This window comes from Nematolebias whitei, chromosome 12 (assembly GCF_014905685.2).
Source record: "Nematolebias whitei isolate Nwh7 chromosome 12, NemWhi1, whole genome shotgun sequence".
Taxonomy (NCBI): Eukaryota; Metazoa; Chordata; class Actinopteri; order Cyprinodontiformes; family Rivulidae; genus Nematolebias; species Nematolebias whitei.
The window spans coordinates 24,446,123-24,467,168 of NC_056509.1; the positions used below are offsets into that span (position 1 = coordinate 24,446,123).

General features: G+C 39.9%; 1 protein-coding gene across 1 annotated transcript; it reads left to right on the plus strand.

Moving 5' to 3' along the window:
• The first annotated feature begins 584 nt into the window (after nt 1–584).
• LOC119417845 (GDNF-inducible zinc finger protein 1) lies at nt 585–20,091 on the plus strand. Its single transcript, XM_037685100.1, has 4 exons — nt 585–593; nt 5,872–6,849; nt 19,647–19,830; nt 19,921–20,091. The coding sequence occupies exons 2-4, from the start codon at nt 5,879–5,881 to the stop codon at nt 20,089–20,091; spliced, it is 1,326 nt and encodes a 441-aa protein (XP_037541028.1). The 5' UTR covers nt 585–593; nt 5,872–5,878.
• Nucleotides 20,092–21,046: the final 955 nt, after the last annotated feature.

Consider the following 21,046-nt stretch of genomic DNA (forward strand, 5'->3'; position numbering starts at 1 on the left):
ACTCACCATCATTATTCTGCGCTTCTAACATTGTGCCTAAGCTCAATGTTGCCACCTTGTGGGCATTAAGCAGTACTGCACGAAGAAGCATATTTTATCCCCACAAAATGCAATGTATGACGCAATAAGAAATGCTATGGTGCTGGTTATTATAGCTAATAAGTTCTCGATAATAATAAAAAAATCTAACAAAAAAACTTCACAAATATTTAAAGATATATTTATTTTACATGCGCAAGTTCTTCGGTAAAGTTATGCCAACAGCTTTTTAAATCACCTCAGTTCAACTTTAGTGTTTGAGAGGTACGTGTAAAACATAACAACAACAATAAACATAATAAACTAAATACAGTTTGTGCTTTTTAACAAACATCACGTCACCGGATGTCGCCTCTGTGTTGAGCGCGAGCTCTGCGCTGTTCCTCCAACAGGAAGTACCTCCCGCTGATCGGTCCGTTTCTTTAGGGCTGCCATTTTAGTGAGCTTACGGTAAGAAAACTTGCTTGGTGTTGTGTAGTTATCTGCCTGTCACACGGTCATCCTTCTACTGGGTTGCAGTGCTGGAGTCTGGCTTTCTAACACGGTTCATACATGTATGTGTTTATTGTTGACTGTAATTTTAGCCTTGATGCTACTACTGTTAGCATTCAAAGACTAGCTAGTTTGCTTTAAATGTCGTATTTAAAGCTTCGTGCTGATACTAAACACTCAAACATTAAAAACTTACTCATATGATTGTGCAAATGTAAAAGTTTTGACTAAAAAACATACAATTTAGTAGAGACTTTTCTCGAGTCAAATGTAAAAGAAGAGTATCTCATTTCATTGAAGCAAAAATACAGAAAAACACCGTTTTTAAACTATCTGATTCGGAAAATACATTAAAAACAGCCAGATATAATCATAATCTTTAAAGTACTCTACAGGTTTTTTTTGACGGTCTTTCGCTGTTTATTTTTTTGGACTTTTTTTTTTTTTTTTTGGCTTCTCTTCACACAGATAGCTTCCTTAGATACATACGTGCATACATACATATATACATACATGCAAACATGGATGCATACATACATAGATACATGCATACATACATATATACATACATGGATACATGCATACATACATATATACATACATGGGTACATGCATACATACATGGATACATGCATACATACATGGATACATGCATACATACATGGATACATGCATACATACATGTAGTGATAGCAAGATGAAGCTTCATGAAGCACTGAGACTTTCCATTAAATAGCTCGAGTCATGATCCAACGCGCCATGGTGCTTCATTTGCTCTACTACACCATCAAGTGGACTATAAATGTAAAACTGGTAGATGGATTTTAATAACATAACATAACTGGTTTGCGAAGCTTTAAGTTGAATAAAAGAAATCATGTTTGTGAGGACCTCAAATAAAGTCTAAATTTGATCTGCAAATGATCTTAATCTGTCTTTATGATGATGGTGATGATGGATTTTTCTGTCTGCCCCATATATTTCAAATCTCGTGCATACAAACGAGCCGGTTTCTGAATCGGTCATGTGGTACGGCCCGCTAGCGAGGCCTCGAACGTCACTACATGCGTCATCAATACACGCCTTGACACACGCTCCACATAAATCCTCCTGGATTACTTGACACACACTTCGAAACCTCGACATAGGACACATCACTACATACATGCATACATACATATATACATGCATGCATACATAGATACATGCATTCATTCAACCTTTATTTAGACAGGTAAATCCCATTGAGCCTCGAGGACTCATTTACAAGAGAGACCTGATTTCAACGAAGAATGATGACAACAATGGACAACAGCAACAACAATAAACAATTATAAAAAGTCATACAAATTTATTTATTTATTTTTTTACAAATAGGAAGGCTACAAAAAGAAAAGTAACAAAAAACAGCTAGATTCTAAGGCAAATGTAGAAAACTAAAAACAGGAACATGTCTGCGTTGGTCCTTGCCAGGAGTCCAACAGATTCTTAAAGCCACTTAGAGAGGTCAAGGTCGAGAGCTTCAGATCTTTTTGTAAGATATTCCAGGAAACAGGAGCGGAGTAGGAGAAGGCCCTTTTGCCTAGTTCAGTCCTCATTGAGGGAACACTGCAGGTAATAATGTCCTGAGAGCGCACGCTGTAGCTGCACTCACACAGAGACATGAAGGAGGAGATGTATGAAGGCAGCAGACCAAGAAGTGATTTAAAGATGAAAATGTACCAGTGAGAGAGTCTGCGTGAAGTTAATGATGACCAGTTAACCAGTGAATACAGGGTGCAGTGGTGGGTACGATAATCACAGCCAGTTATGAATCTTAGTGCACCATGATAGACAGCATCCAACATCTGCAGGGTTCTTGTAGGAGCGTTCATGTAAATAATGTCACCGTATTAATGGAGTAGGGCTGCAACTAACGATTATTTCAATAATCAATTCGTCAGTCGATTATTTTTTTTGATTAATTGGTGAATCGGCAAAAAACAACGTTTTAATTTCCACCCCTTTATTCCAAAATTGAACATTTGACTGACATAGCAATTCACACAAAAAACAGGTTGCTATTTGACTATTCTGTTAGTAAAATATTGAATAAAAAAATAAAAGTTATTCAAATAGCTTAAAAAATAAATGTACACAAAAATATATACAAATGTATCTTTATACCTGCACAATATGTAGCTACTTTGTAAAATGTGTCATTGAGAGAAGAGTGTAACCTGGATTAAAAGTGTGGATTATTGTAACCTGGATTAAAAGTGTGGATCATTGTAGTGAAGCCTTCGTCTTCAACCATCGACAGAGGCCTCATGTCAGTGACGATCATTTAAGGATGATTTCAGTGAAGACAGCTGCTGCTGTGGTGTCCATGATGTCCGTCCATCATGAAGGCTGTTGTTGTTTGTTGTTGTTTTGTGGAATGAGACAGTAAATATGTATTACAGTGAACCCTCGTTTTTCACTGGGGTTACGTTCCAAAAAGAACCCGTGATAGGTGAAATCCGTGAAGTAGTAACCTTTATTTTTTTTTACAATTATTATACAATGAAATATTCCATAATACATTCAAACCAAAGAACAAAACCTTTTTACAGGCCCAAGCATTTGTTTAACAAATAAAAGTACTGTATTAATGTTTTTTACAAATAACTACTGTACTGGAGAGACTGTTTAGCCAATCAGAATGCAGAACACAATGCACGATGCAAATCCGTGAAGCAGCGAGACCGTGAAAGATGAACCACGTTATAGCGAGGGTTCACTGTATATCATAATTTACAGCAACTCAAGAAATGCCTTGTTTCACTAACGGTGTTAGGTTCAGGCAAAAGTAGCTAAAAGAGCAATTAAACACACACATACACACACATTATATATATATAAAATACTTAATTACACACATTTGAGTAGATGTAATAAATTACTTTAATTCCTGTTTAAATGCAATTCATCCTGCCATACCTGCAGTGTCTTTAGACTTTGCCAGCAAATTAAAAGTTGAAGCTTAATCATTAAATTATTATCTTTGTGTTAGATTTATTTATAAATCACATTTAAACACTGCTTGTACCAATTAAATTAAATAAAAAGTACTAAAGAGGAAATATTTGTAAAACAAGCTAGACCCAAAGAAAAATCTTTGAAAGCCCTCCAGAACATGTACTGGTAAAAAGTCTCCTTTGAAGCTACAAATTTAAAAAATAGACTTTCCAGTAAGTCTCTTGTGCAAACTATAGATAACAAGGGGCCACCTTGGTATCTATAGTTTGTAAAGCTGACTTGTTTAATGGGATAGAAAAGCTACAAATTGAGTTGAAACATGGGCTCAATCATGTCCTGATGCATGCTCAGTAATCCAGGTAGATACATCTAACAATGTTGAGTCAGATGCTCTGGACGGATTCTTCTTTGTTGACAAGAATCAAAGACAGGACCTAACTCAACTTTGTTAGATAGGCTCAATCAGTTATAGACATTATCACATTTTCAAAAATACCCAAAGAAATTGGTGTCAGATGACAAGATAAAGTGAACATTTTCTGTGTTGGTAAATTATTTAAGACTCTGTATCATTTTTATTCCTTCAGGAAGATATGTTGGAACCACCTTGTAAGTAGAGATGCACTGATCTGATATCAATATCGGTATTGGTACCGATATCTGGAAAAACTTTTGGATCGGTGACAATTTGACCGATCCATTTTCCGATCCAACCTGCAGAGATTTCCGATCCATGATGCATGTTGGTTTCAAACTATGGAATGGATTTCCTGAACGGAGGCGTGTCTCATGAACCCAGAGTAATAAGACCCGCCTCACATTCAGGAAATCCATTTCATAGTTTACAGCCATCTACAACGTGAGGACTGAGTTAGCAGCACTGTGGCTAACAGCTAACCAAATTTTCATCTAAACGTGTCCGCTGTGTGGAAGTATTTTACACTAGAAACACCACAAAGCAAGACGGCAACGTGCAATGTCTTCAAAGCCATAGCACCACATTAAACTGCAGTAAAGTTAGTTTTACGTTGGACATTCGAGCTCCGTAGCTTCAATGTGGCGCTACTTTTGCCTAACCCGAAACAGGTGACTCGACCCCGGCCAGCCGCGTCCAATCTGCCCTGCTCAGTCTGCCCGTCTCTGAGGAGGGACAGACTGAGTGCAGCTGACTGAAATCAGGCTTCGGGTTGAACAAGAAGAAGACATCGCTGAAGCCCTGGACCTCGAATGTTTATCAAGAAGTTGCTAAACTTCTTCATAGTTAATGACCAACGGCTATCAGTTGTAGAAAACGAAGGATTTCTCAGCTTGATACTTGCAGTCAAGGTATAGTTTACCCTCCAGGAGATCTTTATCAGTACAACAGTAGACAATCATTAAAAAAAATATGATTTGAAAATTACAAGAAAATTATATATCTATATAAAAAATAAAAATAAAACAGCTACATTATAAAGTGATGTAAAATACTAAAAACAGGAACATGTCTGTTGGTTTATGCCATGAACTTAGCAGGTGTTTGAAGCCATTTAACATTTTATTTAATTCATTTATTCATTCATTTAAAAGAAACAGAACAAATTCATCAAAAAGAAAACATTGAATGAAAAGAGTGCAGAAAAAAGAAAAATCTTATATCTGCCCCTTATTAAAAAAAAATTATAACTTTAAACAATCAATCACTTTAATATCCAATTTCCAACTAGGAATAAAAACACATGATTTGTGTTAGCAGAATTTAATTCTAACTTTAAAACTTATCCAACATTAATACAACTTAACTCAAGTTGCCTTTTTGGACATGCATGCATATATTTGTACAAATTGTACTTGAGAGGAGATTATTACAGCCTCATATAAAATCAATGATGATGATGATGATATCGGAACTGGATCGGTATCAGCCGATATTTAGATTTAGGTATCAGGATCGGATCGGAAGTAAAAAAAAAAAAAAAAAAGTGGATTGGTGCATCCCTACTTTCAAGGCTCTTTTCTAATATGTTTAGCATAGCTGTCATTCTTGGTCAAATTACAAAATATACTCTTAGTATATTGTTGTATACCTTGCATTAACTTTCCTCCAGAGTAATTACTAAAATCCTGTTATTTGTAATAATAATAATTAAAAAAAATTAATTAACCTTGCTTTATTTTTAAAAGAGAATGTCGAGGGCCGGTTGACAACGCTCAAGGGCCGCCTCTGGCCCTTCTTTTCTTCATATAAAAAAATTAACAAAAACTTTGTAAATATATGTATTTTTTCTATTTAATTGTCTGACTATTCAAGCGTTGACAGGATTGTTTAACCAACATGTCCTCTCTGTGTGTTTTTCTCAGCAGTACAATGGGGGTCCAAGTGCACAAGCTCACATCAAATTCACATCATAAAAACATTCTGACTTCTCTGCATCAGCTCAGGATCCAAGGACAGTTGTGTGATGTTACAGTGCAGGTGGACTACCAGGGAGATGTTCAGGAGTTTCAGGCCCACCAGGTGATACTTGCTGCATCCAGCGGCTACTTCAAGAAAATCCTTTTGTCCCAGAATGCAACCAAAGAGAAATTATTACTCTCAAACATGCAGTCCAATGATTTCTCCAAGTTTTTAGAATTTGTGTACTCTGGGAAGATCAAAGTTGCTCAAGATAAGATCGGTGATGTCCAAGCCGTGGCACAGATATTGGATTGTGAGAGTCTGTCGGAGATTTGTGCTGAAGCCTTAAGTACTGGAGTTCCACAAAAACCCAGAGAGAGAAGAACACGTGCCTCAAAACACAAACCTCAAGATGCTTCAGGTAGCACTAAAAAGAGAGAAAAGGCAAAAGGAAAGAAACAACCCAATAACACTTTTCTAAAGCGGAAACTCTCCATGAAGAGCTCTGAGAAAGACGACGTCATTAAAAAAAGATTAAAGGTGAAAAACATGCAGAAGAAGGCAAGAATACGGGGTGAAAAATTAAAACAGAAGCTTGCAGGCCGTAAAATGGTCCATAAGTCCTCTCAGAATCTTCACAGTGAAAAACAAGTTGAGACAAAAAGCACAGAGGAGAGTGGGAACGGGACTGGAGACGCTGTTCGGCCAAACAAAAAAGTAGAAAAGACCTCACTGCTGGAGCATTTATCTGAAGATGAATGGGGATGTGACGACGAGGTGCAGAGTATTGACCCCTTGTTTTTATTGGACACAGAGGAGGAGGACGAGGAAGAAAATGAACAAGTTAAGAGGAAACAAAAAAAAACCTCCAGGGCCCAGTTCCTGTGTAACAAGTGCATGCGGACTTTCCACTATGAGAAAAGCTACATGAAACACATCAGGTAATGTTTCTCCTGGGTCTTACTGATCATTCTTGTAGTTCCATGACGTGTGCATGATGGAGTTGGGCATCGTTTGAATTTGAGCGGTTCCGACTCTTCGTTTCGATTCCGGTTCCTATCGATTCCCGATTCCGATTCTTTTTAGAGGCTTTGTTTTAAAAAAGCCTGAACAAAATCAATCATATATAAAAACAATAAGTTAACAGAAACTTTCATATAAAAATAATAAGTTTACACTATTTATCTGAGGAGCAGACTGCTTTGAATTTAACTCCATCAAGTTATATATGAGGGCAGCACGGTGGCACAACTGGTAGAGCTGCTGCCTCTCAGCGCGCAGGTCCCTGGTTCAAATCCCAGTCTGGGGGCCTTTCTGGGTGGAGTTTTGCATTTCCCTAGGTGTGAGTGAAAGTGTGAATGGTTATGTGGCCCTGTGATGGACTTGCTACCTGTCCAGGGTGTACCCCGCCCCTCGCACAGTGATTGCCGGACATGGTCACCGGCGATCCCCTTGACCCAAAATGGAAGAAGCGGGTAAAAGATAATGGATGGATGTTATAAATGAGCTACCTAGCCAGAGTTCTTTCTGGATGAAATAATTTGAACTTCTATTTGAATTTTAATTCTATGAATTTTTTACTTTTTGTTAAATTTTCTATGAATTTCTCACAGGGCTATTTTCAATCAGTATAAAAATATAGAACTTATCAACTTCATTCAATATGTTATGAATTTTTTTACACAGGGTTACACTTTCACAAGAGAGCTTTATGTTTGAAAACCTCATGGAAACATATTTCCACATGTCCAGTGTGTGATGCTGCAGCCATGTTACTGAGCTCTCACTGATGGACCTGCTGCAGAATATCAAACAAAATTATTATTATTATTATTATTATTATAAAAAAGAACAACTTGTTCAATCCAGTCCAGATTAGCAGCAGGTACAGTATAAAATCAGAAACTGCTCTTGTTGAGGAAAATGATCATATCTGCTTCTCAGGTAGTATGTGTGACACAGTATCTCCTGCACTGGAGAACACATGTTTGCTGGGTGTGGAAGAAGCTTGAACACATAAATATGAGAAAGCAAGATCTGACAGCAAAGGATAAGTCTTGTGTTGTTAACCACCAGCAGCAGGTCCTCAGAGAGAACGGCTGGTGAAATGTCCTGGTACATCTGCAGCCCTCTCTCCACTTGTTTCTTCATGGACATGGAGCTGTGACATTATGTTCTGTGCCTCTTCCTCAGCAAAAAGCTCCTCCAGAGGAGACTTTCTGGACAGACTGCAGGGAGGCGGCTCCTAAACAAACAACAGGTTCATCAGTATTCTCACTAAAAAGGGATTATTAAAGGCATGATCATTATTAAGATTGATAATCTATATTATTTCAGCTATCATACACTTACACTCTCCTCATCCTCCACTCCCTCATTCTCAGGCCTTTCCTCAGACTGCATGGTGACCCCATCATCTTCACAGTCTTCCTCTGTTGACCATTAAAAACATTGCTATACTTAGATTTCAGATTTTAGTAGCAGAAAAGGCCAGTTGTGCATGAATGACATTTCACCTGCTCAATCAGCTTTCTCTGGATCTGCTGCCAGACACTGTCATCCATCTTCTGTTTAAAGTGCAGAGCAGCTCTTTTCCACCTTTACCAAGATGGGATTAATTTATTTAACAAGTGGTCCATGGTAGTTGGTGCATACTTGGGTTGATGGTTTTCACCATGTCTCTACAAACATATAAACAAACATGTCATGTCCCTGTTACTGTAACGTTAGCTTGGGATGCACTATTAATTAGCTTAGCTCTATTGTTGTTGCCTAACTAACCTAAATGTTGGCGATTCCACATCTGAAAAGGGATGCAACCTTTTCACAATATATGCTGTAACCGTTCTGTGGCACTCTTTCAATTGCACAGACGTATTTCTCTTGGATGCTGTGGTGAACGGAGGAGCACATCGTGGAGCCTGGCTAACATTATTTAGCCATTTCAGGCCGTTTGTCTAAGAAAAACATACGAGCTAACATTAGCATGCTGTGTGTATTTGAGTTGACCTACCGCTTTAAGTCGAGTATAACTTGTTGGCTGCCTTAATGTTGGTATGAGACGTAGTTTATAGTTTTATTTACCTGATGGAGCCGGAGAAGGAGGCAGCGAAAATAGTCCAGTGGAGCGTGTCAAAGACGGGCCACACTTTTACTTCTACACCCTCCTTTGCACGATATAAAATTATTGCAAGTGCTGCACTGAGCTGACTGGTCATTTTAAGTTAATCCACGCTTTCGATCGCGGCCGCACACTCCATGTATGCGAACACTTCCGGTGGATTCTTCTTCGTTGGTTTTTGGTGGGCGGCTTCTTCTTTGTTGGTGTTCGGCAGGCAGCTTCTACTTCCGGTCGGCGGACTAGGCATTGAAAGTAGGAATCGAAAATAAATATTTTGAACGATTCTGGGAAAACCGGACAGTTAGTGCCGGTTCCAGTCTATTCTTGATCCTTGATGCCCAGCCCTAGTGCATGAGGAGTCTTGTACAACACAAGTCAAATGGTCAATAAACCAGATAGTTTTAAGTTCATTAATTTACTTTGTGCCATTTCCGTCTGTAAATCTAAAAAAGTTAAGCCAGCTCCTCTCGATGTTCAAAAAACATGAAAAACCAACAGCAAACAAACAAAAAAATCCTAGAAACGTTTCGTCTGGTTGATCCACTATAAGAAGGTGCTATTTATAAGACTGAGCTGAATACAGCTCCTCAGACTGAAGAAGTCTTTCAGATGAAAGATGAAACGTTTGTACAGTTTTTTTTTTTTTGTTTGTTGTTTTTTTTGTTTTGTTTTTATGTCCAGAGGACCAGACGTAACTTTTTTAGATTTTTCTACCTGGATTATTGAGCATGCATCAGGATGTTCCTCCTGTAAAGCTCCTTAGTCATTTGGGATTTTAATAATAATTTAAATGGACAAAATATGGTGATTTTGATGTATAATTTGTATAAGAAACTTTAGGAGAAAGCAATGTTAAAGCTGCTGCCAATGGCTCATTGTGATCACCATGGTAACCACTAGGGGTGCACCGAGATTTATCGGCCCCAATTTCCTTAATTTTGGGAAATCGGAGATCGAACGATCTCATGCAAGCATGAGAAACTGATTTTACCTTTTTTTTTTCGTTTTAACAATTGTCTGAACTTCATTTATATTTCAGAGCACTACCTCATGGCCAGTTAAAACAAGTTTGTATTGTTTCTAGGATATTGTTCAAGGGTATGTTTTTCAACAAAATAATATTGGAAAATTGAAGGTGCATTGTGACCTTACAACACCTGACAGTGTCGCTTATAAAACAAAATCGGTATCGGCCAAAATCGGAATTGGCAGGTCAGACTGTTTAGAAATCGGTGATCGGCCAGAAAACTGCAATCGGTGTACCCCTAGTAACTACACACACCTATGTCTTTCACTCCCAGGAATCAGGCAGACCAAAATGCAGAGTAGAAAGTAAGTCTCAAACTGTCACTGAATTCCTGAAATGCCAGAAGTGTCTAGTTGTCACACATGCACAGTTTTTCATATAGTAGTTCCTCCCTCGTTTATTGTGTGGGATCCATACCCTGAAGACCCATGATAAGGGATCCATACCCTGAAGACCCATGATAAGGGATCCATACCCTGAAGACCCATGATAAGTGAAAAACCACGAAGTAGGGATAGTAGTACAAGTAGTAAGTAGTAGGGGTGCACCGATAAATCGGCCGGCCGATCGATCGGCCCCGATTTCCTTAATTTGGGGAGATCGGCGATCGGCCGATCTTTAAATGAGAAGCCGATTTTATCCACCGATCTTATCTGCCTCCGGAAAGGTCTGAAAATCAGCTGCTGTCCCCTTTTGCTCCACTGTGAGAGCTCACACACAGGTCACTCGGAGCAGCCATGTCGTCGGTTTGGAAGTTCTACGCTGTAAAAGAAAATGAGCCAAAGATCGCAATTTGCAATTCGTGTAAAGCCGAAGTAAGTCGTGGTGGAGCCACCACCAAAACCTTTAATACAACAAACCTCGTTCGCCATTTAAGAAATCACCACGCCGCCAAGTATGCAATGTTTGAAGAGAGCAACCAAGCTAAGGCTAATGCTAAAGCTAGCGCTAACAAAGAGCCAGTCGGTGGGTCGCTGTTAGCTTTTATGAGCAACGAAAAGAGCAAAGCTACCACGAGGAAAGTGATGGAGTTCATGGCATTAGACAACCAGCCATTTTCAGTCGTTGAGGACAAAGGTTTTAGAAGCTTGATGCAGCACGTGTGCCCACGATATAATATGCCGAGTCGGAAATATTTTTCTGATGTTGCATTACCGGAGTTGTTCAGCCAAGTTTCGAGAGACACCCGCAGCCTGCTAAAAGCTAATACAAATACACTCAGCTTTACAACAGACATCTGGACTTCTGATGTAAGTTTAATGTCCATGTTAAGTTTTACTGCACAGTGGATTGACGAACAGTTCGAACGTCATCAATTACTCTTAAACTGTAAAGAAATGGCAGGGTCTCACACTGCGGCCAATTTATCAGCAGAGTTTAAGGCGATGCTGAATCACTGGGAAATCGATCATGGAAGAGTTCACGTTGTTTTACGGGATAATGCTCGGAATATGGCCAAAGCGCTGGATGATATCAACCTGAAAAGTTTACCCTGCCTGGCACACACACTGCAACTGGTTGTAAATGAGGGACAGCTGGCGCAGCGCAGCATCACAGACATGGTGGCAACAGGAAGGAGAATTGTTGGACATTTTAAGCATTCATCACTTGCCTATTCCCGACTTTATGACATACAGACACAGTTAGGTCAACCCAGGAAACGATTACAGCAAGACGTTTCAACGAGGTGGAACAGCACAGCCTACATGCTGCAGTCGCTGTTGGAGCAGAGACGTGCTATTGGCGTGTATGCTGCTGAGCATGAGTTACCAGCCACACTCACAGCACACCAGTGGGAGCTACTGGACAATGTGCTCACCATTCTTGCACCTTTTGAGGAACTCACAAAGGAGATTAGCTCATCAACAGCTACAGCAGCAGATGTCATCCCAGCCATCACTGCACTCAAGCGGATTTTGGAGAGGCAAGCGAGCACAGACCGTGGCGTGGGTACAGCCAAAGCTACGTTGCTGGAGGCTGTTGTGAGAAGATTCAGCAACATTGAGCATGAGCCCCTGTACAGCTTGGCCACTGTTCTGGATCCAAGGCAAGTAACTATTAACATTCTATTTTAGCCATAATGACTTTTAGCCTACTACTATATTTCAACAAACATTTAAATTAAATTAAAAATAAAAATTTATTGATTGAAATGCATTTCTTTATTTACATGCAAGTCATAAAAACTGTTAATGTATACAAAACACAATGATTGACCCATCTTTCTTTGTTTATGCAAAACAAGGTACAAGAATCGCTACTTCTCAGCAGAGGTGAAAGATGATGTGAAACTGCTCCTTTTGACCAAACTTGCAGAGGGGGAGACCAGATGCACACCTGCTGCAGGAACATCCTCTGAAGTGGGACCTCCTGATATCGATGAACCTGCAGCCAAAAGGCGTAGTCTACTGTTTGCAGCTCACGACGAAATCTTAAAGGAGAACATTGAACAGGAGCAACAGCTGGCCAGCCCTTCAGCTATGCAGGTACAGAACTACCTATCTGAGGTTCCTGTTGAAAGGAGCCAGGACCCATTGGTCTACTGGAAGATCAATGAAAATCGTTTCCCTCATCTTGCTCTACTTGCCCGAACCTATCTCTCTGCCCCATGCACAAGCATTGAAAGCGAGCGCCTGTTTAGCTTGGCTGGACATGTAGTAGATGAGAAAAGAAGTCGCCTGTCTGGTGACAAAGCAGAAATGCTTTTGTTCATCAAGAAAAACCTGCCACTAATGAAAGTGACTGGAATAAGTCTGTGAGAACTAACTTACCAGTGTTAGTTCTTATTACCCACTGACTTGAAAATGTTACACTTGTTGCATTATCTTTTTTTTTTTTTAAATGTAACAAGTGAAAGAGTTGAAGGAACTGAACATTTTTTTTTAGTTAATTTTATAGTTTTAACAAAAATTGTGTAAACTTCATTTATATTTCAGAATACTACCTCATGACAAGTTAAAACAACAAGTTTGTATTGTTTCTAGGGTATTTTTCAAGGGTATGTTTTACAATAAAATAAGATTGGTAAATTGAAGGTGCATTGTGATCTTGTAACACCTGACACTGTTGCTTATAAAAAAAAATCGGTATCGGCCAAAATCGGAATCGGCAGTTCAGACTTTCAAAAAATCGGTGATCGGTGATCGGCCTGAAAATTGAAATCGGTGCACCCCTAGTAAGTAGTAGTTTATTTTATAATAATAATTTAAAAAAAAAAAAAATATATATATATATATATATATATATATATATATATATATGTCGATTTAAACCCTTCCCACACTCTTGCAATATTCTAAGCAATGTTTCTAAACTCTGAACGCTCTAAGAGAGCACAGCATGTCATGATTTCAGCTCCCTGCCTCCTCTGCTCTTGGCCACTTGCAAGCGCTCTTGACCACGCCCACTTCGCTCTTCACGTTGAACAGCTGATCAGCTGCAGTAGGAAATTTATCCTGCAGTATGGGCTACACAAAGGTGCAGGAGGTGCTAAGTAATTTTAAATATTTTTTTTAAATAAAAATGCTATGCCAATCGTCATCCATCAATCAGCCAATTGTGTGTCATGTCCAATCTTATTTTGAAAGACCGCGATAGAGCGAGTTCGCGATAAACGAACCGCGAAGTAGCGAGGGACTACTGCACTTGTTTTATGTAGGAGTAAAGTTGAAATTTAAACCTCACCTTCAGTTTTGAATAGAAAATTCTGATTTTGGATACAATGGAAGTCCATGAGAGTTTGGATGTGTGCACTCAGGGGATTTGAGAGAAAACAAGTCATAGTGATGGGAGACACACTGACAGGAGACGTCAGCGTTTTTAGATAGAAACTGTATAAAAAGTGTGAAGACTGTGAGGAATAAGAAATGTTTGCTGGCAAAACATTTGAAAAGTTTAGGTTAGAAAGTGACCAAAATAACTTTTTCTTTGGTCATTACCAAGCTTTAGAAATCAGGACAGCCTATGGCTGATGAACGCCTCCCTCACCCCCCCGCCCCCCCTTTTTTTGTCTTGGGAACATTTTTAACAGTGTTGTGAAAAAACAATCTTTAACTAATTTTTTTTACAAAATATGTAATTTATGTTGGTGAGAAAGACAAATTACCATAAGCCAAATCTCTGGAATCACTCACATTATCAAGAGGATCTAGGTATCAGGATGTAGCTTTAAAATCCAGGAATCAGAAAATTAGTTTATTAGACTAAATATGACTTCATCCCAGGCTGTGACTGCCTGCCTGGGAGGAGTCAAAAGGGGACAGGAGAGCCCCCAGAAACTATTTTATCACCAGAAAACTAGTTTGTCCACTAAAGGAGTGTACGGCTTAGTGGGGAAAACCATTTACTTGGGACTCCTCAGACTGATGAAGCCCTCTGGATAGAGGGTGAAACGTCTTTCCACAAAAAAGAAACTGTCCAGATAACCTGATAGACCATTATTGGATTTTGTACCTGGATGACTGAGCATGAACTTTGATGACTTCATCCCTGATTTGATGTGAGGGGTCACACACACGTCTTTCTCATTTAACATTGATTAATTTAACTAAACTAATATTTAACAAGGCAGCACGGTGACACAGTTAATAGAGCTGCCGCCTTTCAGCAAGCAGGTTGCCACGGTTCAAATTCTGGCTGGACGTGGGGTTTCTCCTGGTACTCCGGTTTCCTCCCCCAGACCAAAAACATGCATGTTAGGCTGATTGGTAACTCTAAATTGTCCCTAGGTGTGAGTGAGAGAATGAATGGTTGTTTGTCTTGTTTGTCTCCATGTGTCCCTGTGATGGACTTGCAACCTGTCCAGGGTGTACCCCACATGAGTCTATTGTAGTGAACCTAACCTGATGTCAAACTAAGCCTAAGGTCAAAACACTTGACCTTAAGAACCTTGTGGGACAGAAACTGTCATTTCATTGATCTGCATCCAGAAATACAGTTTGACCCATCCTAAGACTTTCTTTCTTGAATTAATCAAGTAGAAAAGACAATTCTCTATGATCATTACTATTTTACAAATGTTTTGATAATCAAATTGTGTTAGTTCAAACAATGTTTACAGGTTGAAGAGAACTACTCATTTTTATTTACATAAACAGTAAGTAATGATTTTTATTCCTCATTCAAAGAAGAAATCAGGGTAATATGCATTTCTTGATTTTTCTGTCTTCAATGAGCAAGTTTGTAAGTGTGTGTTAAAGTTCAGGTTTCGGTCAACTAAAAAGTTTACTGAAAAGAAATGTCATGTTTAACTTTTACAGAAGATACAGGAGAGTTTGACTCCACGAAGTCTGGTTTTCTCCAATAATCTTTCTGTCTGTTTTAAACAAACTTAATCTCTGTCCTTGACTTTGATAACACCTTACATCACAAACCACACCTCTGTTCTGGTCCATCCACGAATCAGAAAGCTCTCAAATGACCCGGAAGTCGAACCCATTTAAATGTGGCAACTTCCCGGTTCTCTAGAGTGTGTGTGCTCTCGGATGCAGCTCATGGAGAAGTGTCAAAAAAAGGTCTGATGTCTGTGTCGAGTCTCTGTCGAAGAGAGACGCGACGAGATGAAAAGAGCTTAAAGGAGTAGAGCTTTGAAGGAGTTCAGAGTTCTTGAATCCAGAATGCAGGGACGATTTTGGGAATTATAACTTCTGTTTGGATAACCTCGCACGACTCTCGAAGTATTTTAGCTGTTCTCAACGGAGACGCTGAAAGAGTCAAAAGAAGGACTTCACGCCGACCTGACCTATCATCAACCAGGTAAAAGTTCTATTTCGACCAAGCGTACCGTGACCAAGCTGAGATCTGAAGGAGCGTGCCCGTTTCTGGTCAAACAGATAAATTCCCTCACACATCTCTCTGTAAGATAAATCTCCATTTTCCATCTTTAAACTCCCCTTTCTCCTAAAATCATTACAGATATTTTAGAAATGTCTGAAGCAAAGTTTCTCAATCACCGCCGTGTGATTGATGTCTGTTTCTGCTGAAAAGTGACAACAGTCTCCGTATTGTTACCACTTCCTGTGAAACTAGCCATGTTATTGTTTTCATTTTTGCCAAATTAATGTAAATGTTTGATGTTAAACTTTGATTCTGCAAATAAATGACCGCATTCATTTTGATGGGTCAAAGATAAATAACGTCTCTCGTTACATTTCTGTTAAACTCAATGCACGCATGTTACACAGTCAGAAAAATGAAGAACCCGTGAAAATGTATATCCTGCATATGTCATACTACACTATGAATGTGGTAAAGCTCTGATGGTTCTAGTAGAGTGCTGTATGAATGGGTAAATGAGGGCACAGATTGTAGTGTAAAAGGCTTTGTGTCTTGATCAGATAGAAAGGCTCTATATAAGTACAGTCCATTCAGCTTTGCCGCCCTAATGTTAGTGTGTGTGAACTGCAGCTGCAGATCCAACAGACCTCAGCCTCCTTCCCTGAAATAAATCACGGGTCAGAACTCATTTAGTCGTGCTGTGCCTTTTGAGAGGTACAGAGAGAGGTAGCAACATTAATAAATCAGCAGCTTATCATATCGCTAAGACACGGTCCTCAGCTGTGGAACAAGATGCTAAAGCGTTAGCCGTCTTAGCCGCTAAGGATCGTGTCTTTAGCGATATGATAAGCTGCTGATTTATTAATGCCACCAACTCCCTCTGTGCCTCTCAAAAGGCACAGCACGACTAAATGAGTTCTGACCCGTGGTTTGTTTCAGGGAAGGAGGTTGAAAATACACTCGGACCTGCAGTTGCAGTTCACACACGATCATATTTCACTCCGCTGTTTTAAATAGTGAAAAAGATTCCTAGTGCCAACCTTTTGTTGGGACTTGTTTTCAGCATTGTCTACAGAAATCATCTTTCTGCCCCTCATCTGACAATTAAAATCCAAACCATCTTCTAAAGAACAGTCATTGTTTTTCTTTTTGTTAAGCAGCTAAGCTGCTGTGTTTCTCCCGTGTTTACTTGTGCTAAACGTCCCGTCCACCTCCTGGAGAAGCAGGAAGGAGGGGAGGGCGGCTCAGGGCTGTGTGTTTGTGTTCAAGGAGGGAGAAGAAGGGGGGCTTTGTGGGAGAAAAAATACTGCAGGAGGATTTCCAAGTATAAAACTATTATTTTATATCAATATAGTCTCAAAATATATTGCAAAAAAAATTATATTGATATTTTTAAAATATTGATATATCACTCTGCTCTAATTCCAAGGCTTTTCCACTAGCAATTATTCATGGAACTGGCCTCTTTTTCAGTACCAACTTCTCTGGTTCAACGTGTACAGTGCTGGCCTTAAAATGTGACGTCAGAACATTGTCAGTCACTGATTGGTTGGGGGGGGATTCACTGGTTGTTGGAGAAACTTTCAAACAACTCGAACTGGGAGGAGCGACTGGACCTATTTTGCAGATTTTAGATCAATAATGACAACATATCCTGATGCATGCTCAATAATCCAGGTAGAAAAATCTAAAAAAAAGTTAAATCTGGTCCTCTGGACATTCAAAAAAAACAAAGCAAAACAACAACAAAATTGAAACGTTTCGTCTTTCATCCAAAAGACTTCCTCAGTCTGAGGTGCTGTATTCAGCTCAGTCTCTTAAATAGCACCTTCTCAGAGTGGATCAACCAGTTTGCTACTGACAACCAAAACCAGCTGCTCACATGGTCAAGAAGGACCATCAGCCTAACAATGGATCATTAGCACACTGATGGCTGTTTACTATTCACAGACGGCTGAATGATACTAGCAATAACAGCATTGTAAGAGGAGGACAGTTGAACCTGGAGGCCTCCACCCCTGTTTAATGATGGACGATTTATTTTCACAAAGATGGCCTCCTTTACTCCTCTCTCAAACCATCGTTCCTCTCTGTCCAGGATGTGAACATCTTCATCCCTGAAAGAGTGACCGCTGGCCTGGAGATGAGTGTAAACCGCAGAGTCCTGGCCTGATGATGTTGATCTTCTGTGCTGGGCCATCCTTTTGGCCAGTGGCTGTTTAGTTTCCTCGATAAGACTGATCACAGCCCTCCTGACACTGAACAGCATACACAACATTACTCTGATTGTGCCGGGGGACTGGATCTTTGGGATGAACCAGTCTTTGTCGTAATGTATTTTGGGGTTTAAAAGCCACTGGGATGTTGTGTTTAGAAAATAAACGTCTCAGTTTCTCTGATACTCCCTCAACATACGGAATGACCACTGGTCTGGGTCTGGGTTCCTCCTTTTCACCTGTTGGCTGACTGGAGTCCTGTTTGGGTTTCTTCTCTGCTTTCAGGAAGGCCCAGTTAGGATATCCACATTGCTCTAGAGCCTATTTTGTGTGGGATTTCTCCTTCTGCCTGGCTCCTGAGTTAGTGGGGACACTGTCTGCTCTGTGATACAGAGTCCTGATGACTCCTAACCTGTGCTCCAAAGGGTGATGGGAGTCAAACTGCAAATACTGATCTGTGTGGGTGGGTTTGCGGTTACCCTCATGAGGACGGCCAAGGACGAATCCAAAGAGTCCTGAAATGATGACAGAATGTTTATTCAGCTGGGCCCCTCTGAAAGTCTATGGAAATTCCTCGGTAGAAGGGGAGGGAGGAGCAGAGCTTCATATTTACAAAACTTCCAGGCGGGTTGAGATAAGATGGCCTGTCAAGGCCAGTCAGGGAACCGAATTCAGATAAACATGATTGTTTTGGGGACAGGCAGAACTTTAATGACATCTACCTTGAGTCTGTGTCGGTCCACTCTGTTCCAAAACGTCCAAATTACATGGTCACCCCAATGGACCGTGCCTGAGAATAATCTCAGAGATCTGATACATTCTGCCAAATGCATTTGAGTGTGGGTGCTCGAGGCACGAACCAAGCCATCATAAGGCAAGCAAACTGATTGGGTCCAAATTTGCTGCCGACAACTTCCTTGATTGTTGATAAACCAGGAACCAGCCGAATCCGAAGAGCAGGAACCAGTTATCATAAATCCAATTATATATGCGTCCTTAAAATCCACAAATGGCAGCAGAGATAGACACGTCATCAAGTCTTCCAAGTCTATGAGATCTACAACTGTGTGCGTGCCAACAGGGCAAATTGGCTCACTTAAAGCCTGTCTTTGAAGATATGTTATCAATTGTGTTGAGGGGCCAATTGACCAAATCCAAGTCCGTCATTATGATTCGGAAGATTTGTAGAAGAGAGGCTCTAAGCAGTTTCACAGACAGGACAGAGCCAAAGCAAAGAGGAGAGGAGGAGAAATGTGTCCGCCCTTGACAAGAGCAAGTGTTGAAGTGATTAATTGGTCTATCTTTACCAACTGTTACCAAAGTGCACTAATGCACTTTGGTAACAGTTCTTGTTTTAAATGTGCTATACAAATAAATTTTACTTGACTTGACTATCTGTAGAGAGAGCTCAAAGTTCAGTCACATAATCACATTCAAGTTGAACATTAAGTCAAATCTTTACAAACTAAGAAGGATGCCTGAGCTATAAGCTCCAAAGGAGGCTAGATTTTCTTACATGTTTGTCAATTAGTATCAAGAGAACTCTTTATGCTTGTTGGCACACCTAATTAAAATTTTTTTTTTTCTTCTTTCTGCCAGTACTTACCATGGAGAGACAGCAGATGTAATCTATTGCTGTGAAGTCTGCCAACAGACGTTTGCTAACCGCAGCAACCTGAAGCTCCACGTAAAGCACGTTCACAGCACTGAGAGGCTTTTTGAGTGTGACATTTGTGCAAAGACCTTTAAACGAAAGAAGGATGTCTCCCGCCATAAGAAGCAGGTGAGGTGTAAATCTTTGCATTCTTCTTTTTTCTCAGTCATATGGTTGGGGGATTTTCGCAAAGAAATTTAAAGCAGACATGTGTCCCAGGTGCATGAACAAAAACAACAATACATGTGCCTTGATTGTGGGAAGAGGCTCAGCTCCAAAGCTACTTTGTCGTTGCACCAGAGGACACACACGGGCATCAAACCCTACGAGTGCACCAAGTGTCAGGCCAGATTCACCCAGAAGTCTGCCCTCAATATGCATCAAAGGTAAACAGTTCTTTGTCGCTTGAACCTGCTGCTTTGTCGTAAAACAAGTTGAACGTTTCTTCTAATGCCTTTTTCTTTTGCCTTAATAAAACAAGAGGTGTTGTTTTGCCCCTTTGAGATATTTTATTTTCAGCAAATTACAAAATAATTAGGGATGGGGCCATTCCAGTATCTGTATCGGCTTCCGATACCAGCATAATTTACGTATCGGATTTTTCCGATCCAACCTGCAGAGATTTCTGATCCATGATGCATGTTGACTTAAAACTATGGAATGGATTTCCTGAAAGGAGGCGTGTCTCATGAACCCAGAGTAATAAGACCTGCCTCACATTCAGGAAATCCATTTCATAGTTTGCAGCCAGCTACAACGTGAGGACTGAGTTAGCAGCACTGTGGCTAACAGCTAACCAACTTTTCATCGAAACATGTCCACTGTGTGGAAGTATTTTACACTAGAAACACCACAGAACAAGACAGCAACGTGCAATGTCTGCAGAGCCATAGCATCACATTAAACTGCAGTAAAGTTAGTTTTATGTTGGACATTCGAGCTCCATGGTTTCATCGGGGTGCTACTCTTGCTCAACCCAAAACAGGCAACTTGACTCCGGCTAGCATCGCTCAGTCTGCCCTGAGGAGGGACAAACTGAGTGCAGCTGACCGAAATCAGACTGCCCGCCCCAAACTGAACAAGAAAAACACAGCCCCGGAGCTCAAATGTTTACCAAGAAGTTGCTAAACTTCATTGTAATTAATGACGAACGGCTATTAGTTGTAGAAAACGAAGGATTTCCCAGCTTGATATTTGCAACCAAGATATAGTTTACCCTCCAGGAGATCCTTATCAGTACAACAGTAGACAATCATTAAAAAAAATTATGATTTGAAAATTACAAGAAAATTATATATATGTTTATATAAATATATAGCTGTATATATATATATATATTTTTTTT